The sequence below is a fragment of the Hyla sarda genome, chromosome 4, assembly GCF_029499605.1.
Source record: "Hyla sarda isolate aHylSar1 chromosome 4, aHylSar1.hap1, whole genome shotgun sequence".
NCBI classification, from domain to species: domain Eukaryota; kingdom Metazoa; phylum Chordata; class Amphibia; order Anura; family Hylidae; genus Hyla; species Hyla sarda.
The window spans coordinates 322,264,135-322,290,355 of NC_079192.1; the positions used below are offsets into that span (position 1 = coordinate 322,264,135).

At 44.8% G+C, this 26,221-nt stretch overlaps 2 protein-coding genes across 3 annotated transcripts in view; one reads left to right on the top strand and one right to left on the bottom strand.

The window, feature by feature from the left end:
• The first annotated feature begins 442 nt into the window (after nt 1-442).
• CCNI2 (cyclin I family member 2) lies at nt 443-18,164 on the top strand. The gene is made up of 5 exons (XM_056574949.1): nt 443-791; nt 6,801-6,956; nt 7,664-7,798; nt 9,434-9,508; nt 16,845-18,164. Exons 2-5 carry the CDS (start codon nt 6,843-6,845, stop codon nt 17,001-17,003), a joined length of 483 nt encoding a protein of 160 aa, XP_056430924.1. The 5' UTR covers nt 443-791; nt 6,801-6,842; the 3' UTR covers nt 17,004-18,164.
• Nucleotides 18,157-26,221, bottom strand: part of SEPTIN8 (septin 8) — a 109,475-nt gene continuing 101,410 nt past the window's right edge. For both annotated transcript variants that reach the window (XM_056574947.1, XM_056574946.1), the window contains exon 10: nt 18,157-18,336. In XM_056574947.1, the coding sequence (XP_056430922.1) occupies nt 18,171-18,336 (166 nt within the window). In that variant the 3' untranslated portion in view covers nt 18,157-18,170. The remainder of the gene's footprint in view (nt 18,337-26,221) is intronic.

The following is a 26,221-nucleotide window of genomic DNA, read 5'->3' on the forward strand; positions in this document are numbered from 1 at the left end:
CGAAAGTGCAAAAACTGAAAAACCCCTGGTCCTTAAAGGGGTATACAGCCCCTAAAAAGTACTGGAAGGATTAATATTTTTTTTTTATAGAAGTAATTTACAAATCTGTTCAACTTTCTAGCACCTGTTGATTTAAAAAAAAAAGTTTTCCATGGGAGTACCCCTTTAATACAAACTAAATGACTGAACACATCTTAAAATCCTGCGCATCAAATATGAGCAGGTTACTGTACGTGTGAATAGACCCTAAAAAGTCAAACATCCTCCTGGGAAAACCCATTATAACTTCCAACCTTGCACAAATGACCCTTTTTTTATATAGAGTTTCCTTCTGGTGATATAATGGCAGCTTTCTAGTGACTGATGTAGGACTAAAGCTTCACCGCTAGGGGCACTGTGGATGACGTCACGTAGATGTAGGAAGACAGTGCTTCCTGCTGCGCATGTGCACTGCCCTCTGCTCTGACGTCACCAGAGAGGCGCCGCCCAGGGAGTGGCTTGTGTCTTTCAAACACCCCGTAGTCTTACAACGGAGTAAACAAAAAAAGCTCCCCGGACTGGAGAGAGCTGTCCCCGGCCGTCTCTGATGAGCCCCCGCAAACTGCGACTGTACCCCGCCTGCCACCGACCCCCTGATATGTGCCTGGGCTGCGGGGCGGCAGCTGTGCCCTACCTGGCCGCCCTGGAGGGGGGTCACCGTATAATGGACTGAATAGGATGGGCAGAGGAGGGGGCACTATGGGCTACGTGATCTGAGTCTATAGCCGCACACAGCAGGTAGCCTTGGAGAGGTGAGTGGCTCATACACACCCATATACATACACAGAGGGCGCCCTGTCCCGCCCAAATCCATGACACAACGGCTGTGCACCCCCTATAGCAGCCGTGCCAGGAAAGGTGCCACTCTGTATAGGGGCATCGGGGGAGATTTATCAAAACCTGTGCAGAGGAAGAGTGGTGCAGTTGCCCATAGCAACCAATCAGATTGCTTCTTTCATTTTCCACAGGCCTCTTTATAGGCCTGTGGAAAATGAAAGAAGCAATCTGATTGGTTGCTATGGGCAACTGCACCACTCTTCCTCTGCACAGGTTTTGATAAATCTCCCCCATCGTGCAGAATAACTACCCCTAGATTAGAGCAGAAGCAGTATGTGTAGGGTGCATCCGATGGGCATCTGTGTAATATAATGCCCATAGGTGTATGCCAACAGATACTGCCCACCCTGGCATGGATGTTTCCCAGTGGAATGGTGTGCTGTACTACTTTATTCCATGCCCAATGACTTTCCTCTGCTGGCTTTGGATCAATGGCATCTGATGTGTTTGATTCTGTAGACCAGCTCTACATGTTGCAAAACTACAATTCCCAGCATACCCGGACAGCCGTTGGCTGTCCGGGCATGCTGGGAGTTGTAGTTTTGAAGCATCAAGAGGTCCACCATTTTGGAACTATTATTGACCGTTGTATCTCTAGGAATGTTTTTATTAGTGGCCTATGCCATCTTTACAGGTAGGGAAGGCGCTCCCTGATCTGTAGACTAGGAATAATTCAGGCTATAAAGGGGGCGGCAGCATTTCCAGGCTGGGCATTCTCCCATTTTTGGGTCATGTATTGTGACCGATAGGAAACTGCAGTAGATTTCTTTCCTTTTGGTTTCTATGTTGCTGAAGGGGTAAAAAGAATATGCAAAGCAGCTCTCGCACCACTATTTCCAAGTGGTTTTCCCTTTAAAGGGGTACTCCACCCCTAGACATCTTATCCCCTATTCAAAGGATAGGGGATAAGATGTCAGATCGCAGGGGGACCCCCATGATCTCGGCTGCAGCACCCCGCTGTGATCACTGCAAACTCACCCTGTGCATAATGATGGCCAATACAGGGGCATCGTCGGCCGTCGTGCCCCCTCCCATAGACTTGCATTAAGGGGGCAGACCCGTGACGTCATGATGCTCCGGCCCCTGTATCGCCTGTTATGTTCCGAGTGAGTTTGCTCTGTGCAGTAATGAAAGCGGGGTGCTAGATCCCAGGGGTCCCCAGCGGCGGGACCCCCCACGATCTGACATCTTATCCCCTATCCTTTGGATAGGGGATAAGATGTCCTGGGGTGGAGTACCCCTTTTAAGGGTGCGTACAGACGCTATTACTAGCTGTGGTTTTCACGCTGCGGAAAACCTGCTGCGAGTTACGCTACCATTGATTTGAATGGGTCCACAGACAGTCCGCAATAGTGTCAGATTTGCGTACTGTCCGCGGACCCATTTAAATCAATGGTAGCGAAACTCGCAGCGGGAAACTCGCTACTAGCATGTGAACGCACCCTTAGGGTATGTTCAAGTTAGGAAAATGCTCCGAATGTCTGCCCTGAAAACATGGGAGGACGTTCCGCACATTTACACGATCCGACGAGTGCTAGGACCAATCGAAAATGTGGCGTCTCATAGATGGCAATGAATTTCCGAGTGATATCTGCAGAACAAATAGACATGTTTATTCTTTCTGCGGACACCGGAATCTGAATTTACACATAGTGCAGTGAAAAGCAGAATCCCATTATAATCAATGGGACTCTGCTGCAGCAGAATATTCTGGCGGAATTCTGCACGGACATTTTGCTGTGTGAACATACCCTTTCAGTGTTTCAGTCCAACTAGGAGACTTGGAAACTGACTGGGAATGTATGCCACGCCAGAGATCTCTCCAGAAGTGGAGAATTCCCATTGGCAGACAGTTGTTTCGGTGTGATTTCCCCTTGTCAGTACAGAACAGGGTGTTGGCTGGCTAGTGAGTCATCGTGTGGTAATGAAGGGGTAAAGTGATGCCTTTAGGAGAACTCCAATAGGTGTCTTCAAACTTCTAGGCCGTGCAATGCTCAACTGGGAAAAGAATATGCGGAGTAGCTCTCCTCCAGAATGAAGGAAGCCTGCCTTGTACTGATAAGGGACAAGCACCCTAAAACATCCATCTACATATGGGCGACTCTTCCGACAGGAGCAGAATCAGGCTTTGCTAATATTCCCCAAAATTCCCCATATTTATTTTCCCTCAAAATATTGTTTCTTAAAGGAGTAGTCCAGTGGTGACCCAGTGGTGAACAACTTATTCCCTATCCTAAGGATAGGGGATAAGTTTGAGATCGCGGGGGGTCCGACCGCTGGGGCGCCCTGCGATCTCCTGTATGGAGCCCCGACAGCCCGCAGGAAGGGGGCGTGTCAACCTCTGCACGAAGCGGCGGCCGACACGCCCCCTCAGTACAACTCTATGGCAGAGCCGAAGCGTTGCCGTCGGCAATCTGCCATAGAGATGTATTGAGGGGGCGTGTCGGCCGCCGCTTCGCGCGGGGGGTCGACACCCGCTATCCGGCCGGAGAGCCTGGCCCCCGTATAGAGAGATTGCAGGGGGCCCCAGCGGTCGGACCCCCCGCGATCTCAAACTTCTCTCCTATCCTTAGGATAGGGGATAAGTTTTTCACCACTGGACTACCCCTTTAAGTGTCAGAGAGGCCACGCTGCACACATGCATCAGTCTGACCCTGCTTATGTGTGGAGTTTTGACACGTGCTGTGTGTCTGTCATGGTCACGGACTCAATGCGCATGTGCAGTTATGAATTGGGTCACGCGGACAAAACACAGGGCTGCTGTCGGCAGACGACCCCTAGGGGTCAACCAAAGCACAGTGCAGAGAGATGTTGTGGCCCATGGGGACAGCGGACTCCTGCCCATTCCTCTCTAACATTGTTAAACACGGAAGAAACATCATTTTGGGGTGAAGACTCGAAAATGAAAGGGGTTATGTCATAGGAGAGAAGTGTGATAGGGGGTGAGGGGGTAGTGGGTTCTGACCACTGGGACGGCCCGCACAGCCTGTAGATAGGGGATATGTATAATTCCGAAAATAGACCCTTCAATAAGAAAGGCATCTATGGCATGGAGACACCAACCCCTGATAACCCATGGTGGGGATTTCGTGCCATCAATGTATTCGACAGATGCAGTTAATAAGAATTCCTGAGAAAATGTTTCTTTTCAGTTCAGTTTGAGGCAGACAGGATTATAGATTTGTAAATTCCTTCTGTTTAATAAAAATAATAATAATCAAGACTTCCAGTACAGTGATCTCTCAGGTTACAATATTTTCAACATACAATGGTCCTTCTATTGTACCTGCTACTATTTGCTCTGGAGGAAGTTGTGTAGTAGACGGCATCAGATAGCACCGTGTCAATGAGGAAAGAACAACTAGACTTCTACTAGGGCATACAGCAGCTGATAAGTACAGGGAGGCTTAAGGACATACAGTGGCCCCTCAGGTTACAATATTAATTGGTTCCAGGATGACTATTGTATATTAAGACCATGACTCTACAGGAAACTGGTCATTGGTGATAAAGCCCCAAAATGTCATCCAAAAATAAGTAGATAACTACGGTAATATAGATAAAGCAAGTCCTTACATATAGGGACTGTACGGAGGCGCTACCCCGACAGCCAGCCAGACCACTGTATGGTACATTATGGTAACCTAAGGTCATAGTAAGTTGAGGGACCACTGTAGTAATTTGCAAATCTGTATAATTTTCTATCACCAGTTTATCTTAAAGGGGTACTCCACTGAAGAAAAAAAATTATAATTTAATCAACGTGTGCCAGAAAGTTAAACAGATTTGTGAATTACTTCCATTTCAAAATGTTAATCCTTCCAGTACTTATCATGTGCTGTATGCTCCACAGGAGGTACTCTTCTTTTTTAATTTCTTTTATGTCTGACCACAGTGCTCTCTGCTGACCCCTCTGTCCATGTCAGGAACTGTCCAGAGTAGGAGCAATCCCCAAAGCAAACCTATCCTGCTTTCAGCAGTTACTAAAATGGACAGAGGGGTCAGCAGAGAGCACTGTGGTCAGACATAAAATAAATGTAAAAAGGAAAGAACTTCCTGTGGGAGCATAAAGCAGTAAAGTACTGGAAGGATTAAGATTTTAAATAGAAGTAATTTACAAATCTGTTTTAACTTTCTGGCACCAGTTGATTAAAAGTGAAAAATGTTTTCCAGTGGAGTACCCCTTTAAACAATTTATTTTTCTCTGAAGTACCCCTTTAAAAGCTGAGCATTAACATGAAGGTACTCTACTTCTAATAGAGAGAGAGACCCTGCCTTATGGAGGGAAGCTACTTTGCAAATCTAGATTTCTGCTGAGCATATATAGGGACCAGATAGTGAAGTGTGTGGAGTAGAGATGAGCCAACTTACAGTAAATTTGATTAGTCACGAACATCTCAGCTCGGTGGTTGCTGACTTTTCCTGCATAAATTATTTCAGCTTTCAGGTGCTCCCGTGGGCTGGAAAAGGTGGATACAGTCCTAGGAGACTCTTTCCTAGGACTGTATCCACCTTTTCCAGCCCACGGGAGCACCTGAAAGCTGAACTAATTTACGCAGGATAAGGCATCAACTGCTGAGCTGAGAAGTTCGTGACGAATGGAATTTACTGTAAGTTGTCTCATCTCTAGTGTTTTTCTCTCCCTGAACGGAGCCTTACAGGGATTGGGGTGCACATAGGTTTATCTGTGGTAGTTTGCTGGCATTGCTTCCTACAAGGGCTGCTCCTGCAGATGGCTTCTGTTCTGTTACTGCTAAATATATGCCTTTGGGGCTTAAAATCTGCATAATGTATGTGTTCTCAAAGTAGCTCTGCCAAAAAAGTGTATATATTGCGTTACAAAACTCTTGTGTTCTGGTACGGTGCCAAATGCTGCTGTCTCTAGGTTTGTTTTAGGGCTTATGTCTCTCTTTAGAAAAAGATCCGCTGACATTCCTGTATAAGATCAGTGTAAGGCAGTTAGTTCCTCCATAATGTTATTGGTAGCGCGTCATGCCCATTGCTATGTGGCTGGCACAGTTTAGTCACTAACTGGTGACACAATGTTATGATTTCTGCCCTAATGTGCGCTCCGTCTGCACTGTAATTGTTATGACTCAGGAGCAGCGCTCTCCTCACTAGACCTGGACAGCAGGATATGAAGATTGTATTCTTAAAGGGGTACTCCGCCCCTAGACATCTTATCCCCTATCCAAAGGATAGGTGATAAGATGTCTGATCGCGCAGGTCTCCCTGCTGCACCCGATGTTCGTTTAAAGCATCGGGTGCAGCGCCGGAGGCTCGTGACGTCACGGCCACGCCCCCTTAATGCAAGTCTATGGGAGGGGACGTCACGAGCGCGGCGCGGCTGGGATGTCACGTTTGCTCTGTGCACCGGATGTCTGGGGTGACGCAGCCGAGATTGGCTGGGGATAAGATGTCTAGGGGAGGAGTACCCCTTTAATGCTCTATTGGGGTGCTGGGGTCTGATTCTAGGCAGCCATCCAATCTCATGGAGGTTTTTTTGGGGGAAAGTTTGGCATTAAGAGTTTTTCATTCAGAAAGAATTCCCAATAAATATGCATGGTGCAAAACCTAAGGGGGCGGACTCGGCTGGAGCAGGAAATGTAGGGGGCTTTCTGTAATATCTATAAATAATACATAATTGTTGGGGGGAATTTGTAATGTTTAGGGAAGTGCTTGGCATACTCTGTATCCTGAAACGTTCTGTGTACGCTATATACACAACATAAGACTGTATTATGCCCCTATCCCTCTGTAGAGATGGCTGTCCGCAGTAACTACTGTTGTCATGTACATATGTTTGAGAACTGGAAATCTCCATGCTGCGAATTGTAGTTTTGCAACAGCTGGAGACACGCTGGAAAACACTGGCCTAAGAAATCCCAGAAATGCAGAGATCCTTTTTTGTTTCTGTTCTATAGATATCTGTGCATAAACTGGATTGGGTGACATCTGTGCCAGCAATGAAGTGCACAGGACTGTCCGAGAGCCAACGCCTGGAAATACTTCTGGACAATGCACTTCTCATAGAAGATAGCAAATGGAAAGTTCCCTGCTTTCTAGCCTCCACTATCAAGGTAAAGAGAATAAGAATTATAATAATTATTATATCTTAGATTTAAAAAACCTGCTATTAGAGATGAGCGAACTTACAGTAAATTCGATTCGTCACAAACTTCTCGGCTCGGCAGTTGATGACTTATCCTGCATAAATTAGTTCAGCCTTCAGGTGCTCCGGTGGGCTGGAAAAGGTGGATACATTCCTAGGAAAGAGTCTCCTAGGATTGTATCCACCTTTTCCAGCCCACGGGAGCACCTGAAAGCTGAACTAATTTATGCAGGATAAAGTAATCAACTGCCGAGCCGAGAAGTTCGTGACGAATCAAATTTACTGTAAGTTCGCTCATCTCTACCTGCTATGATCGATGGCCCGTGTCACATTCGGTACACTTATGCAAGGGTCAGCCCATATTAGTAACTGAGCAATATTAGTAATATACCTCACTACCTTGTACCAGTTCTCTAATCTGCAGCTTTCATTTGTCATATGCAAGCTGCAGGCCGGAGATCAGAGAGCTGCCATGTCTTTGTTACAGGTCCATACAGGTGTCACCTACCAACCCATATATGGACCAACCATGATATTAAATTACAGGCCATCTGGATGGTTAACAATAGAAATTGAAGCCCTTAAACTATTGGGTTGACAACCTCTAAACTAAATATAGTGCTCTTCTAATCCAGTTTATCCATAATGGTTTTGTAATTGATTTTTTCCCTCCAGGGCACAGATATCTCTCCGATGCAATATGAACAGGCTGTGTTGTGGATGGAAGAATTGAAGTTGCGCTTCCATTTCTACCCGGAAACATTTGGCTTGGCAGTTAGCATCCTAAATCGCATTTTAGCTTCAGTAAAGGTGAATAATGATCCACACGTCATCTGTACAAAGCTGTTTACTGGCGAAATACTACTCCTATGTCCATGTATTAGTAAGAGCTCCTTCCTGTACATCGGCTTACTATTACATGGCAGTGCTGTAATAGCATAAAGTGGTCTGTAAAGCTGAGCCCATGCCATCAGCAGTAGTTGTCAGCTGTAACAGACAACCGCTGTGCTGCTGCAATGGGCAGGATCGAAGCTAACTTTGCTGGGCATTTAACCCTCTAGATGCTGCTGTAGGGGCTGACTGTGGCATCCAAGTGTTTAAACACCACTCGATGGCAGCCAGGGGCCTAATAGTAGCTCCCATTACTGTTGTGGACATATTCCCAGTAGGCTGCTTCAGTGCAGTGTTCTAGACCCCTACTGAGATTTAGTGATAAAGAAAAAAGTTCCCCAAAAATAGTATTAGTTATTAAGTTTGGGGTACCGTGTTTTTCGCCCTATAGGATGCACCGGCGTATAAGACGCACCCAATTTATAGGTGCAAAATCTAAAAAAATAAAGATTTTGAACCCAATAGTGGTCTTCAACCTGCGGACCTCCAGATGTTGCAAAACTACAACTCCCAGCATGCTGGGAGTTGTAGTTTTGCAAAATCTGGAGGTCCGCAGGTTGAAGACCACTGCATAGGAGGTAATATTCACGTCTCCCCGCCGCTCCGGACCCGTCACCGCTGCCCTGGATGTCGCTCCATCGCTGTCGCCGTGTCCCCGTCGCTCCGGAACGTCTCTGCTGCCGGCTGGGTATCCTTGCTCTCCGTCGCCGCCATCACGTCGTTACGCACGTACGCGACGACGTGATGATGAGGAAGGAGAGCGCCGGCCATACAGGGGATCCCTGAACGGAGAAGACACCGAGGCGGCAGGTAAGGTCCCTCCCGGTGTCCTGTAAGCACTAACCCGGCTATTCAGTCGGGCTGTTCGGGACCGCCGTGGTGAAATCGCGGCGGTCCCGAACAGCCCGACTGAACAGCTGGGTTAGTGTCACTTTCCCTTCAGATGCGGCGGTCAGTTTAGATCGCCGCGTCTGAAGGGTTAATACAGCGCATCACTGCGATCGGTGATGTCCTGTATTAGCCGCGGGTCCCGGCCGTTGATGGCCGCAGGGACCGCCGCAATAGGGGTGTATTCGCCGTATAAGACGCACCGACTTTTCCCCCCCCAGTTTTGGGGAAGAAAAAGTGCGTCTTATACGTGAAAAATACGGTAATTTGATCACAATGTACAAATATGATTGGACAGTACAATGATATTTCTAGTGATCTTTTTATACCCAGGCCAGTGACCATGATAGGGGGCATCCTCTGTCTGGATATATAAAGTTTTTGTTATTTTGTTTTTGCCTCTGAAAAAAAAAAAAACTAGGTCTTCCGCTCTGACATAATCTACGGAAGCATAATATATATATTTTTTTTATATATTTGTATAATCCCTTTTAAGTACCAGTTAGATCCTTTAACAAGTTAAGGTTACAGCCAATCACATATAATAGAGGATCTCTAACATTTAACAAGCTGCCCTAGTAAAAATAAAAGTTGTACTTTTGTGAATACACTAAATTGCCTTCTATTTTCACTCTCACAAACTTTTTTTTGTGTTTTCCCTTGTAGGTCCAGGTGAAATATCTTCAGTGTATTGCCGTCACATGCTTCTACCTTGCAGCCAAAACCAATGAGGAAGATGAGGTAGGACTGTCCTGCCATAGATCTTTTTCTGTTTTCTCTATTCTGACCCTGTGTGTACACTTTGCATTGGTTCTTCATCTGTTATCCTCTTAAGTTTTAAAAAAATGTTAAAGATCATGTTAAATACAAAAAGAAAACACATAGAAAAAAAAAACTTACATGGGAATTAATTCCTTAAAGGGAATAAGTTTCAGATTGCTGCAGTTCCCACCTCTGGGATCACCCCTGTGATCTTAAGAACAGATATTATCTTTGGGAGTCCTGGGGATAGCCAAGTGCTAATTCCATCTCTCCCATAGATGAGTGGATTGGCACCACACATGCGTAACCTGCTGCTCCATTTTTAGGGGAGACTTGGCTCCCTGTTTTTGAGATCAGACACTTATCCTCCATTCATATAAGTTTTTTAAGTTCGAAAACAACTTTAATGCCATGTCTTCATATTGTAGCTCTTAAACTGAAAATCTAAAAGATTAGCCAGTCAGCAGGATAATAGGGGAACAAATGAGAAAATTGACATTAACCCCTTAAGGACTTAGGACGTACTCATAAGCCCCCGTTTCCGAGTCCTTAAGGACTGAGGACGTATGGGTACGTCCTGTCAATTCCCGGCCCCCCGCCGCTAGCCGGAGGTGAGCCGGTGCCCGATACCTGCTGATATCGATCAGCAGGCATCGTGGCATATCGCCCAGTGGGGTCATGATGTGGCCACACCAATCACAGTGTAATGGGAGGGGATGGTGGGGGCTAGGAGCATGTTGCTCCGTTCTGCCCGCCATTCCACAGAGATATGGCGAGCAGGACGGAGCTCCGTGGTGCCCACCATCCCCTCAGTAAAAAAAAAAGTGCCCCTTGCCCCCTTTCTGTGGCCCCTTGGCACAGAAATCCCCCAGGGTTAGCTTTAGATTAGGTAGGGACAGGTTAAGGTTAAAAAAATATATATATATATTTTTTTTCAGCGTACATCAGTGGGTGTCCGGGGGTCCGTAGCACCTTTAAGCTGCTGTGTACTGTTTGGCCGGACTGTACCTGTGTGTGCGGCATGCCTCACTGCTGTCAGTGATTTATCACTGATCAGCATATTTTTTTTGTGGTAAAGGCACTTTTTTTTGGTTAACGCGTTTTTTCTTTTTTTGCACCCATAGGCGGTCCGTGCCACCAGTAGCAGGCGTGTACTGTGTGGAGGGACCGTACCTGTGTGTACAGCCTGTCCCACCGCTGTCAGTGATTTTTCAGTGATCAGCGTTTTTTTTGGGTTCAGGTGGGTGCATTTTTTCGGGGTTAAGTTTTTCGGGTTTTTTGTGTGGGGGTCTGTGTACAAGCCACCAGCCACTGTTCTGGGCTGAGTGGCCGGACCCCCCACTGACTTCTCCGCCCCCTGCCGCCACAAGTGCTAATCAGTGCGCACACCACTGATTAGATAAACGCTTTTTTTTGGCGCAGGGCTTTTTTGCACTAAAAGTCCCCTTTTTTATTTTATATTTTTTTCTGTTAGGGAGGTAGTCTTGCACCACACCACACTCAGCACATACACAAATAAAGTTTCCCCCCCCACACACACCCGTATCCCCATTAGAGTAGGGAAATGGCCCGCAGGGCATTTTCGGCGGAGGAGGCATATGCCATAATTGCCTCCGGCACCGAGAGCGGCTCAGAGAACGATGAAGACCCCACCTTCCTTATTTCATCGTCCTCCTCATCATCTAGTTCCGATGATGAGCCACCAAGGCAGCGAACTCGCCGCCGTGCGGCACCGCAAACCTCCTCTGTCCTTGACCCTGTGCCCCATGCTAGTATGAGTCCCCCTGGCTAGTGAAGCCCCCCAGCCTCGTTCACTGGTACATCGTACAGGCGAACTTGTCTGGACTCAGCCAGCGGACCACGAGCCCGTGATTCCTGAGTTTGTTGGCGACTCAGGAATCAAAATTAACATCGCCGGGTTCACTGAAATGGACTTTTTCGGTCATTTTTTCAGTGACGACTTTGTTAATCTAATGGTCACACAGACAAATCTGTACGCCCAACAGTTCGTCGCCGCTAACCCGGGCTCACTTTTAGCTAGACCCGGCGGCTGGACTCCAGTCGTTGCAGCCGAAATGAGGACATTTTGGGGCCTCGTGCTGCATATGGGTTTACTTAAAAAACCCAGTGTCAGGCAATATTGGAGTGGGGACATCACTTTACCAGACACCCCTCTACAGTATGGTGATGACACGTCCCCGGTTCAAGGCCATTCGGAGATGTTTGCATTATGCTGATAATGCGGCATGTCCCCCCCCCCCCCCCCCCCCCGAACTGATCCTGCGTATGACCGCCCGTATAAAATCGGGCCGGTCATCAATCACTTCGGGGCCAGATTTTGGGAGGCCTATGTCCCGGGGCGGGAGGTCGCTATTGATGAGTCTCTCATCAGCTTTAAGGGGAGACTCAGCTTCCGGCAATACATCCCTACCAAGCGAGCGCAGGATGGTGTGAAGATGTATAAACTTTGCGAGAGTACCTCCGGGTACACTTGCAAGTTTATAGTGTGTGAGGGACGAGATTCCCGTTTTGAACCCCCAGAATGTCCCCCCCCACTCTGGGTGTTAGCGGGAAAATAGTTTGGGGCCTTTTGCACCCATTGCTGGATAAAGGTTACCACCTTTACATGGATAACTTTTATACTAGTATCCCTCTCTTCACATCCCTCGCCGCCAGATCCACGGTCGCTTGTGGGACAGTTCGGAAGAATCAAAGAGGCCTTCCGCCCCATCCCCTACATGCTCCTATCCCCCGGGGTGAGTCCCGTGCCTTTTTCCATGAGAACCTGTTGTTGGTCCAGTATAAGGACAAGAGGGATGTCCTTATGCTCACCACAATTCATGGGAATGGCAGCACCCCTGTCCCTGTGCGAGGTACCGCGGGACCGGTCCTCAAGCCTGATTGTATTCTGGACTACAATCGGTATATGGGGGGAGTTGATCTTTCTGATCAAGTCCTGAAACCATATAATGCCATGCGGAAAACACGTGTATGGTATAAAAAGGTTGCGGTCTAAATGGTACAGCTTGCCATGTACAACTCTTTTATACTGTACAAGTACGCTGGCAACACAGGGACATACCTGGAGTTTCAAGAGGTAGTTCTAAGGGCCCTCATCTTTGGTGACCGCCGAGGAGCGGGTCAGAGCACCTCTGGAACTTTAGGTCCCCGAATCGTCCCCGGCCAACACTTTCCAGGTGTGATCCCCAACACTAGAAGCACGGGATGAACCCAGAAGAAATGCAGAGTGTGTCACAGGAAGGGGAGACGGAGGGACACCACCACTCAATGTGACACTTGCCTCGATCATCCGGGCCTCTGCATAGGCTGCTTCAGGGAGTATCCCACTTCCATGGAGTACTAAATTTTCCATCCTTTTCCCTAATTTTCATTCCCCAGAATTCGGCTCCAATGTACCAGTCCAGGGTACATTGACTTCCAAATTTTAGCCCAAAACCCCCCCCCCCCCCCGAAAAAAACAAAACAAAACACTTATTCTCAATACCCCAATATCTATCTTTTATTTTTTTTTCTTCCCCCCCCCTAAAAAATGGGTCATGGGACACAGAGTCAACAGCATTGGAGGTTTGCAGTTGCCTCAAATGCGCAACGCTCTCTCTCTCTCCACCTGAGCGGGTTGCGCATTTGAGGTAACAGAATAGGGACGGCCCCACACATCCCCTTCCCAGAATGATGATTCAGAGAATAGGGTTTGGGGCGGGCATCATTTTTACTTTTGACTGTAAAAAAATAAGGGAAAATAATTGGCATATCAGTACTAAAATTGCAATTTTCTTCCCCCCATAGTACACTTCATCCATTCCTGGAAAATAAATGAAGGGAACACCCGTCTGTTCCAAATCTCCACTTCACCCTATACACCTTCCCTAGGGGGTGTACTGTTTGTAATAGGTTCACATGTGGGTGTTCCTTTCTTGTATTTTCCTCTGAATGTATGTAACTGTTAGGTCCGTAACAAACATCCGCCTCAAATGCGAAGAGTTCTCGCTGAGCTCTGTCGTATTTCCAGGCGACAATTCGGAGTCACATGTTAGTTGTTCCCAGAATAATGAAGCAGAGCATAGGTTGAAAATTGCAATTTTCAAAAGCTACCCTTCATCCATTCCTGGAAAATAAATTTAGGAAACACCCGTGCGTTCAAAATGTCCTCTTTACCCCTATACCCATTCCTCAGGGTGGGTACTTTCTGTAATGGTGCCACATGTGGGTGTTTCATTTTTGTATTTTGCTCGGAATGTATGTAACCGTCAGCTACTGTTATGCCATAGGTCATAAATACAAAGTGACCTCTATGACTTCTGAGCCTTGTTGTGCGCCCGTCCAGCACGTTACCCCATATGTGGATGTATTTTTATAGTCAGGGGAAAAAGCCCTTCAAAATTTGTAACCCAATTCCTCATATTACCCCTTGTGAAAATGTTAAAAATTGGGTAACCCCAGCATTTTAGTGTAAAAAAAATCTAATTCTTCAATTTATGGCCCACTTTTCAAAAAACCTGTGAGGTGTTGTTTCCCACTCAACCCCTTGTTACGTTCATTGAGGGGTGGAGTTTCTAAAATGGTGTCACATGTGTTTTTTTTTTTTTTTTTTTTTTTGCTGTCCTGGCACCATAGGGGCTTCCTAAATGCGGCATGCCCCCAGAGCAAAATTTGCTTCCAAACAGCCAAAATGTGACTCCTTCTCTTCTGAGACCTGTAGTGCACCAGCAGAGCACTTTTCACCCCCATATGGGGTGTTTTCTGAATCGGGAGAAATTGGGCTTCAAATTTTGGGGGGTATTTTCTGCTATTACCCTTTTTTTTATGTAACATTTTTGGGAAAACAAGTATTTTAGGTAAAAAAATGTTTTTCTTTTTTACATTTGCAAAAGTCATGAAACACCTTTGGGGTATTAAGGTTCATTTTACCCCTTGTTATGTTCCCCAAGGGGTCTAGTTTCCAAAATGGTATGCCATGTGTTTTTTTGTTTTTTTTTGCTGTTTTGGCACCCTAGGGGCTTCCTAAAGGTGACATGCCCCCCAAAAACCATTTCAGAAAAATGTTCTCTCCAAAATCCCCTTGTCGCTCCTTCCCTTTTGAGCCCTCTACTGTACCAGCCGAACACTTTACATAGACATATGAGGTATGTGCTTACTCGAGAGAAATTGGGCTACAAAAAACAAGTAAAATTTTTCTCCTTTTACCCCTTGCAAAAACTGAAAAATTGGGTCTACAAGAACATGCGAGTGTAAAAAATGATTTTTAATTTTCTCCTTCACTTTGCTGCTATTCCTGTGAAACACCTAAAGGGTTAAAACACTGATTGTCATTTTGAATACTTTGGGGGGTGTAGTTTTTATAATGGGGTCATTTATGGGGTATTTCTAATATGAAGACCCTTCAAATCCATTTCAAAACTGAACTGGTCCCTGAAAAATATTGAGTTTGAAAATTTTGTTAAAAATTTGAAAATTGCTGCTGAACTTTGAAGCCCTCTGATGTCTTCCAAAAGTAAAAACTCGTAAATTTTATGATGCAAACATAAAGTAGACATATTGTATATGTGAATAAAAAATAATTTGGAATATCCATTTTCCTTACAAGCAGAGAGCTTCAAAGTTTTTTTTCATCAAATTTTGGGATTTTTCACCAAGAAAGGATGCAAGTTACCACAAAAATTTACCACTATGTTAAAGTAGAATATGTCACGAAAAAACAATCTCGGAATCAGAATGATAACTAAAAGCATTCCAGAGTTATTAATGTTTAAAGTGACAGTGGTCAGATGTGCAAAAAATGGCCGGGTCCTTAAGGTGAAAAAGGGCTAAGTCCTTAAAGGGGTAGTCTGGCGCGCACTTTTTTCATTTTATCCCGTCCGGGCTGCAAAATAAAGGAAAACACACTTTCTCTTACCTGCCAACGAGCCCCCGGAGCTTTGGTACAGGTGTTCGGTCCCCGGGCTGTATTCTTCTTACTTCCTGTTAGCCCGACACGTCACACGGAGCTTCAACCTATCACCAGAAGAGGCGGGACATCGTTGGCAGGTAAGAAAAAGTGTTTTCTTTTATTTTGCAGCCCGGACGGGATAAAATGAAAACAGTGCACGCCGGAGAACTCCTTTAAGGGGTTAAAAGGTAACTCCAGTGCAGGAACACTTATCGAGGGGGTTATGACCACTTGGGCCCCCCACAATCTCCTGCACAGCACCCCGGCAGTTGCCAGGAATTTGGCGGGTTGACCCATGCATGAAACAGTAGACAACACGCCTCCTCCATGTATCTGTGTGGGAGGGACGGAGATACTGAACGCTGATACATGGAGGGGGTGTGTCGGTCACCGCTCCTTTAAGGTCGGATTCATCCAAATTGCCACACAGTAGAGTTCGAATGAATCTGAACTGACTGTAAATTTACTTGATACATTTCAACAAGTGTACCTGGACAGCGTGGCTTCCGCTAGCGTCAGCAAAGTTACTCACACACTTAGCCGCTTTCACATTAAGTTTTTTTTTTTATTTCAGTTTCAAAACTTCACATATGGTAGCGATAACTTCAACAACAGATGTCCGATCTTACGCAGGTCAGATGGACAAAGATCTGTGCTCCATCCTGCCGCGCGCTACGTTTAAGGGCAAACCCCCTTAGTCATGCACCCTTAGTCACGCGCATGACTAAGGAGATTTGCCCTGAAACGTAGCGCGCGGCAGGATGGAGCACAGATCTTTGTCCATCTGACCTGCGTAAGATCTGTTGTTTAAGTTATCGCTACCATATGTGAAGTTTTGAAACTGAAATAAAAAAGTTAATGTGAAAGCTACTAAGCGCGTGAGTAACTTTGCTGACGTCAGCAGACACCTAGCCAAAGCCACCCTGTCTAGGTACGCTTGTTGAAATATTGCAGTAAAGAGGTTGTGCAGCAGACCTTATTACCAGCTGACGGGTTCAGTACTGAACGATTGTAGTACTTGTATCGTAACTGTGTGTTGTTCCAAGTTGTAAATTGACTTGTCTCTAGTTCAAAGTGAACTGTGTAAAGTAGCTGCACATACTGATATGAAAAAAGAGCTAAGAAGAAACGCAGCGGAAATAAAGGAGGAAGTGCTGATAAAACCCTCAGACCAGAGTCCTATAAAGATTCAACAAATGTTCTTGTTTTCGTCTTCCCACCATACTGTGGTGCAGGGGTTACACCAGCTTTTTCTTTTCACAACCTTCAGGCCTTTCTCTGTAGTATATAGGTGTGACATTTCTTTATTATGCTGTCAATAATACAAAACAAAGTAAAAAGTTTTGTCTCAACTTTTATTTATTCTAGATGATACCATCAGTGAAGAAGCTTGCAGTGCAGAGTGGCTGCATGTATTCCTCTGCGGAGATCTTAAGGATGGAGAGAATCATACTAGATAAACTGCAGTGGGATCTGTACACATCCACACCGGTGGACTTCCTGAACACTGTAAGGATATGTTACTGAAAGAAGTATGATCGCGTACGATATACACATTTTCACAAATCCGCTACTGATCTTCTATATTAAAGAAGCTAAGACTTACAAGTCACTGACTTAGTTGGACAAAAATAAAACTTTCATTTTTTTTAATAAAAAAAAATCTATTCCGCTTTTTAAATTTTCTATTCCATGAAATATTAACACGTTGAAAAAATATTTCTTACTCTGCTTTTTTTTTTCTTTCGAATAACACTGTACATACAAAGCTGTCTGGTTTCGAACACCTTGTAACCTGCCACCAAGAAGGCCTGAAGCTTAACGTATCATTGTACTGGCACTTGTAATGTGTCTGTGACCGGTTTCTGCTGGAAAGTAACACATTCGAGCAGAATAAATATTCAGGTATTAAGGCAAAACTGTATTTAGAGGGATTGGGCTCTGCTCCAGGCAGCAGAATTTAGAGGAGTTTACTTGGTGCTCTGAGCAGGAGACATGCTGGTATGTGTAGTGCTGAAGCTCGGCCTGGTGGAAGTATACCCTGATCAAAGAACATAGTTGTAAAGCTTATACATGGTCCCGACTTTATAATCCCTGTATGTGTGTGCGTGTGCATACATTACATAGTTGTAATGTTGGAGGAATGGGAATCTCATGTCTTTTCTGATTATTGGCTACAATGATGCAAGTCCTGCTCCGCTTATGCTAAGAAGAAACTTGCCTTTAAATCACGTCCCCACCCCCTTCTTAGGCAGTGATTTTACTTACAAAAGTTTACTTCTGTAATGGGAGAACTCTGAAACACAGTATCTCTCATTTCCATCCTGATCTACCATTATCCATTGGGGACCAAAAGTGAAAATGTACAGATTTGGTGGGTTAAATCGGAGCATAAGCAAAGACCACGAATGTAGCCAAAGAACAAAACACGTACAATTGATGGTGTTCAGAGAACATTGTTGTTACATTCATTAGAAGCGTAATAGTCCAATGGGTAATGACTGTGTATGAACATGTGACAAGTGGCCACATTTCAGCCTTCCTGATGTGAGCTGCATTTTGCTTTTGCCATGTTTGGTCATCATAAGTAAAACATGAAGACGGTCGACCGAGACATAATAGACATTTGCTTTTCTTTCCACAGTTCCATGCCATGGTGATGTCCAACTGGCCTCATCTCTTCGGTGGCTTCTCTCAGATGAATCCTTCCCTCCATGTTGCACTCTTGACTAGGCAACTACAACACTGCATGGCGTGCCACCAGTTATTGCAGTTTAGAGGCTCAACTGTGGCCTTGGCGATTATCACCTTAGAATTGGAAAGAATGGCCGCCGACTGGTTCCCTGTTATGACTGAACTGCTGAAGAAAACAAAAGTAAGAAGAAAAATGTCGTCATTCAAAAAGAGCAATTTACTTTAGAGGGTAACATGGGGGCTTTAGGAAAGTTACCTGTCAGGACTTATGGACAATTATCTGTGGAACACATATTTTTACCTTAGTAAAGTTTCCTACGGCCTACATATATGTATTCTGAGGCAATCCTGTCTCCCCACTTGTGCTCCACTCTTTTTTTTCTTCAGGTTAATCTATTACTGCTGCTAATTATTTTTTGAGGCTTTATGACAGGAACAATAGGCAGACTAGGTTGCTGGGAGGTGCTACTTTCGCCCTATTAAAGAGGTTGTCCGGTGAATTTTTTTTTTTTTCCAAAAAACATGCCAAGGCTGCCTCCTTAAACAACAAAAAATGATACATACCTCTCACTAAGTTCCCTGTAACCTTTGGTATCGCTGCTTCTGCTCTCTTCCGTACTCTTCTTCCTGGTACGTCAGAGTGCCCTTCAGCCAATCCCTGGTTTAGCAGGACACTTCTGCACCCAATGATTGGCTGAGAGGCATTATACCATATTGGGCCCCACCATCAGGAATTGGCAAAGACCTGGAGAAGCAATACTAGAGGATGCAGGGATGGAGTGAGAGGTAAGTATAGTTTTTTTTGTTTGTTTGAGAAGTCTGAACATGTTTAGAAGAAACAATTGAGCTGGACAACTCCTTTTTAAGATAATTATAAAGTTGCACATACTAATATGTACTACCAACTACTGCAAAGGCTAGTTTTGTTTTTAGGAAATCCTCAATACATTACTTTTGTGATTACTTGAGTAGAGCTGAGGAACATCGCTTTAGGCAAAAAAAAAAAGAGATTGCAACCTGACGTATAGGCAGGTGTTCTTGTTGCCCGACTTTGTATTATTTCAAGGTTTACAATGTAGGAATTCATAGGCTCAGGCCATAGCAGCATGATTTCTGGATTTGGTCAGATTTAACTGCAGACGGCACTATTATTGCCGTCAAAATGGCAAAGCCAGACAGAATCTCCTCGCAGGTTGGAACTAAGGTTATACCCTCTCAGTTTACATTTTTCTTGTAGTAACTTAATATTTCCTTTCTGTACTTATGTCAATTCTGTAACTATATAAAAATCTAAAAAACAAAAAAACATACTAATCTTCATATGTGTTCCACAGGTGGACAATGCGGAGTTCATTCATTGTAAGGAGCTGGTTGATAGATGCCTTGGAACTCCATCCAACCCTGTGTACATTTTTCTTTCTGGCAGCAAAGACATTCAGGCACATATCAAAGACCAAGTCTCATATTGTCTTCCTTCCACAACTTGTTCAACAGTGAAAACGAACAAGATGGTCACACAAGACTTCACGTCGACCAACTTAGAAATGGAAACTGATGAGTTTTATGATGGGTTTCAACATCTGTACAATGAAGACCGGGTAGAGATGAATGAAGCTCGTATGGGCATGAAGACACAGATTGTGACAGAAGAGAGTGGGCTATGTCCCCCCCTCACAGTGCCCACATCTGGATTAGACAGCCTGTAGATTTTAATGCCAAAACCTCTACAAGTTGCTGGTGCCAAAGCAATACTGTGTATATATGGGTGTGTGTGTGCGCGCATCTAACATTCCCCCCCCCCCCCCCCTTCAAACATGGCACGCTGTTGTCTAGTATTGCCAAACTACAGTTTCTGCTGCCGGCCGTTGACATGCGGCCACTATTGTACTGCAGGTTCTTCCATCCATTCCCATTACTGTATATAGTCCTAATGTATACAGAAGAATGTAAGTATTTAACATACGCTGGCCATGTTCAGTAGTATGGCACAATTCGAAGGCCAGAGGATTAATTTTATATTATCGTTTTCTTTCCTACTGGTGTACAAGGGAGTGACCTAAGCTGATCCGTGTGGAACCTGCTGATTGATGATGTAATGTAAGCAATATGCTCAGATCAATGGTTCTATTTTGAACCATTATGTAACCCTATTTTGTTCATGATCTGGGTATGTGGAGGTGAAAATGGTGCCATCTATATTTTGTTTTTAGTTCTTTGAAGGTTAAAAAAAAAAAAAAATTCTTGCATTAACCCCATTACCTTTTACCATTAAGAGTTAACTCCACAAGCTATCCCTTTCGCTTAAAGGGGTACTCCACTTACCAATTGTGACGCCACGCCCCTCAATGCAAGTCTGTGGGAGGGGGCGTGGCCACCCCCCATAGACTTGCATTGAGGGGCGTGACCATAACATCACGCCCCTCAATGCAAGTCTGTGGGAGGGGGCGTGGCCACCTCCCATAGACTTGCATTGAGGGGCGTGACCATAACATTACAATGGGCGTGGCCGACCCACGCAGCGCAAAAACGGCATACGGAACATTTCGTTCCAAACGCTGGCTAGTGGAGTACCCCTTTAAAGCATGCTGGCCAGGGTTACCGCAAGTCTAGTTTCTGGAACCCCACGATCAGCCATATGTGGATTACAGCTAGTCTACTAGTACATGTCAGAGTCTGTCTGATCAGGACCAGCTCTGCCTTATAGAGCAGGGGGTCCTGAGCAGAGAATTCCCCTTTTAATGACGTTCATATATACCCTGACTGGCCATACACACAGGGGTTGTCTTTCCCAGATGGCTACCATTTACTTCCCTCAAGATGTCATATCGGGTGCTGGCTGACATGTTCCTGTCCATTTTTCATCTACTTTAGCTGTGATGCTTAACGCTGACACTCAGGGATTTCCTGTTTAGGAACAAAGGTGAATAATACAATGGGGGAGACGGATCAGAAGTGATGCAAAGGAAAAGTAGTTGCCCATAGCAAGTAGTAGAATCTATCTGGTTGTCATGGACAACAACCCCTTTTTCCTTTTGCACCAGTTTTGAGACCTCTCCCTTTTTTCACTTTCTTGACCATTGATGGCCTATAATATCGGTGTAATAAACTTTAACTGCGAGACACAAGTTACGCATGCGCATTGTAGTAGCAATGACAGCTTCTCCAACGCGCTTGCATAACTCGTGTCTTGCCGTCTACTGCCATCTCACAATAAACGTTATCACACCGGGCAATTTTTCATCTCATTCTGGAAATTAATTCTAAATATTCTGATTTAAAAATCCTTATGTATCTTATTATAAGCTCAGCAATAACATGGCCGTCCATACATATGATTGTACTAATAAAGTCATTGTTGTCCCTAACAACCAGTCAGGAAACCATTTTTTTTATTTTTTGCTTTATGGCAGTGTTGAAAACTAGTGATCTGATAGGCTGCTATGGGAAACTCTGGCTTTTTTCTTATAATAATTCTGCATGAGACCCCAGTATGTCTTTGTGTTTACTCAATATGTTACTTTTATATAATTTTATTTAATGGATTACTGTAAGCTCTTTTTATTGAGACGTGCTAGTGAAGAGTACTTGTCACATGACCAACTTGCACCTTTTTATTTCTTTGTAACAGCGGGCAGCTAGTTGTTTTACCATTATGTGTTTGTGCATAAATAATCTGATTTGGGTTTTTATTTTACTTTTTAAACTGTTAAAGTGTTTGTTTTTTTTGTTTTGTTTTTTTAAGAGAAAATGGTTACAAAAGTTACCTGTATGGTTTGAATGTTATCTTAATTTTAAAGGGCACAGATGAGAAGCCCCATATTATTGATTTTGTGGCTTTTGCCACAATTGGTGCCAATACTGATGTTCAGTACAGTCCAGGACAGAGGATGCAAGGTCTTCTCATGTACTGTATGATTGTGTTATTGTTTCCTTACAGTGTTGGAAAAGATGTGACGTTCTTTTATATTCCTGATAAGTTGTAAATCACAATGTATTTATTTTTAATGTTTTTATATTTTACGTTTTAAAACTGTGAGTTGCCTGATGTTGGAAAGGCAAATTCTGGCGTACTAATTCCAGTCATGTTGGATATTTTGTCTAATTTCATTAAACCTGGAGCCTATAACACAAAGCATTATGGTTCTTTTTTTGTTATTGCATTATCATGAAGTAACACTACAATGCCACAAAGGATATTGTATTTTAACCCTTTCACTACTATGGGCACTAAGATTTTATTTGGGCGCAGCCTTAAAGGGGTATTCCATGAAAAAGTTTTTTTTTTTTCCTTTCATATCAACTGGCTCCAGAAAGTTAAACAGATCTGTAAATTACTTCTATTAAAAAATTATTAATCCTTTCAGTACTTATCAGCTGCTGAAGTTGAGTTCTTTTCTGTCTGACAACAGTGCTCTCTTCTGAGCACTGTTTTGTCTCTCTTTCTGAGTCATATTTTTAAACCACAATGATGGAATTTTTCACTAAATGTAAGCATGAGTATATTAGGATTTTATTATTTACAGTATTATTTTTTTTTTTCACTTTTACATATCATACGCAAAAGGATTGAAGTGTAGACCCAGCCAGGGAACAATAATTCTAGAATTACTCTAAATATATTTCGTTTTAAACTTGCAGCGAGTTTGAAAGGGACGGGAACTGTAGTGTCAATGGGGTGGATTTTTCACAGCGGAGATTCCGCTGCTGAAAATCAGCTGTGGACATCCCATTCCTTTCAAACGCACAGCGGGAAACCCGCCACGAGTTTGAAATGAAATCCGCTTGTGTGAACGAGCCCTTTATATTTTTGCTGCAGATCTGCTGCTGCAGAATATTGACTTCAATGGAAAGCAAAATCTGCTACAGTAGATCTTCCTTTATTTTTTCTGTGGTAGTTTTGGTGTTTTTTATTTTTTCATGCAGAGCGAATGTAAAAACGAGGAAAAGAATAAAGGACAAACTGATATTCCTCTTTTATATCTATTCCTGTTTGGCTGTAAAAGTTTCATCTAAAGGGAATGTGTAATTCCTGCCTTAAAAGAAACTTGTCAGGTCCCTAGTACCCCCCAGTACCTGGTAGCTGTGCTGAACATTCTGAGGTCTACTGCAAAGCCAAAAAAAAAAAAAAAAAAAAAAAAAAAAAAAAAAGCTGGTTGGTGCTTGTGCCATATGTGGATTACAGGTAACTAGTCACAGAGGGGAGAGGCGGCAGATGCTTTTGGTCACATTGGCTCTGCCTCCCTCCCAGTCAGGCTTCAATGATGGTCCTGAGTACAGGGGACAATAGAAGGGATTATGAAATGCCTTCAAGATGGAAATCCAACACTTCACTGTAAAATATGGTGGTTGTTCCCAATCCGTTATATTTCCGTTCCCAATCTGTTATATTTCCGTTCCCAATCCGTTATATTTCCGTTCCCAATCCGTTATATAAAAAACAATGTTAAAGCCTCATCAAGGAGAAATTAAAGCAATAGGAATTGCCCAGCAAAACAAATGGGTAGAAAGAGGAATCGAGGTATGAGATAAAATCTAGGGATCCACCAAAAGGGAAATTTTGGGCCGAAACTGAAAATTTAGGCTGTGCTTGGCCGAAAACAGAAACCGAAAATGCATTGCTCCGACCACTTTTTTTTTTTTTAATATAGTTTTTATATAAATGTTTTTATTTATTTTTCCATATATAGGGATGTATGAGGGCTTATTTTTTTTGTGCCGTGATCTGTAATTTTTATTGGTACCGTTCTAGTTCCGATGTCTTTTTTTTTATTTTTTTTTTATTTCCTGATAAAAATCCATATTTAAAAGGAAATCAAAGTCCAAAAATATTTACGCCATTACTCTATCACTGTTATAAGCCATATGCTGTTATGAGGGTACTCACTCTTATGAGGGTACTCTATCACTGTTATAAGCCATATACTGTGATAGGGGTTACTCTATTCAGGACGATCATACACTATAGCAGTGTTTCCCAACCAGGGTGCCTCCAGCTGTTGCAAAACTACAACTCCCAGCATGCTGTCGACATGCTGGGAGTTGTAGTTTTGCAACAGCTGGAGACACCCTGGTTGGGAAACGCTGCACTATATATTCCTGGGCTCCCTCTTTTGAAGATGGCCGCTGGGTATGATACGGAGCAGCTGCCGAGTCACAGCGCTCCCCCTGCGACCTCCTCCACTCAGACCCCACGGTCACCGCCTCGGCCACCTCATCTACAAAGCTTGTGGTCCTGTAGCCAGCAGCAGACAAGTCCCTGTCGGCCCGGGTTACCATGGGAACCAGAAGCGGTTCATGCAGCGCTGCTAATGACGTCATCCGCGCGACAACATCAGCCGCCTACAATTTCTACCGTTACCGGCGCAGCCGGTACCCACGGGCTATGATGTGAGCGCATCTCCTGCACTTCCATCATAGCCATGGCAGGACTCGGGGCGTACAAGTTCCTGGCGTCCCTGTGTCATTTAGGCCACGACCCCCTGAAATTTTCGGCACGAAAACGCATCAGCCAAAAATGCCGAAAGGGGCATTTTCGGCTGATATATTTCGGTGACCAAAATTTTGGTGCATCCCTAATAAAAACTCTAACAAATCGGCTTATGGAAATTGGGTTTGTATATAGAAATGCCAAAAGAAAACCAGCTCTAACTCCTAAACAAATGAACTAAAGAGAAGTGGTCATAGAGTGTGAAGAATTGGATGAACGTAACAGTCTGCATTGACAGTTTTCAGCTATTACACTGCTCAAAAAAATAAAGGGAACACTTCACCAACACAATGTAACTCCAAGTCAATCACACTTCTGTGAAATCACACTGTCCACTCAGGAAGCAACACTGATTGACAATCAATTTCACATGCTGTTGTGCAAATGGAACAGACAACAGGTGGAAATTATAGGCAATTAGCAAGACACTCCCAATAAAGGAGTGGTTCTGCAGGTGGTGACCACAGACCACTTTTCAGTTCCTATCCTTCTTGGCTGATGTTTTGGTCACTTTTGAATGCTGACGGTGCTTTCACTGTAGTGGTAGCATGAGACGGAGTCTACAACCCACACAAGTGGCTCAGGTAGTGCAGCTCATTCAGGATGGCACATTAATTCGAGCTGTGGCAAGAAGGTTTGCTGTGTCTGTCAGCATAATGTCCATAGCATGGAGGAGCTACCAGGAGACAGGCCAGTACATCAGGAGACGTGGAGGAGGCCGTAGGAGGGCAACAACCCAGCAGCAGGACCGCTACTTCCGCCTTTGTGCAAGGAGGAGCAGGAGGAGCACTGCCAGAGCCCTGCAAAATGACCTCCAGCAGGCCACAAATGTGCATGTGTCCACTGAAACAGTCAGAAACAGACTCCATGAGGGGTGGTATGAGGGCCCGATGTCCACAGGTGGAGGGTTGTGCTTAACCCCTTAAGGACGCAGGACGCACTCAAACGGCCCCTTTTCCGAGTCCTTAAGGACTCAGGACGTTTGAGTACGTCCTGTTAAATCCAGGCCCCCACCGCTAGCTGGAGGGGAGCCGGTGCCCGATGCCTGCTGAAATTGTTCAGCAGGCATCGGGGCATATCGCCCAGGGGGGTCATTATGCCCCCCCATGTCGGCGATGGCCGCAGATCGCTGGACAATTCAGTCCAGCGATCTGCGGCAGATTCCGGGTCAATCGGGTCTCCAGTGACCCGGAATTACAGGCTGTTACAGGCTGTACAGGCCGAACAGCCAGAGCCTGCAGGGGTGAGGTGGCACTGGTGCCACCTCACGATCGCCATGATTCGTCGGCCGGATTACCGGCCGTCCAATCAGGGCGCCTGCTGCGGGTGTCACTCCCGCAACCCGCTCCGCCCCTCTTCCGGAGGACGTGAGCGGGTGCGGGACGTACACCCCGGGTGCTGGGGACCCCGATCCCCGGCGTCAATGTTGGGATCGGGGCCCCTGGAGCAGCGGCCGCGGCGGCGACGAGGAGGGACTGATGTGATGCGGCTGGATCGTTGGAGGTGAGTGACAGCCTCCTGCTGTTGCTTAGCAACAGCTCCCAGCATGCAAAAAGGGCATGCT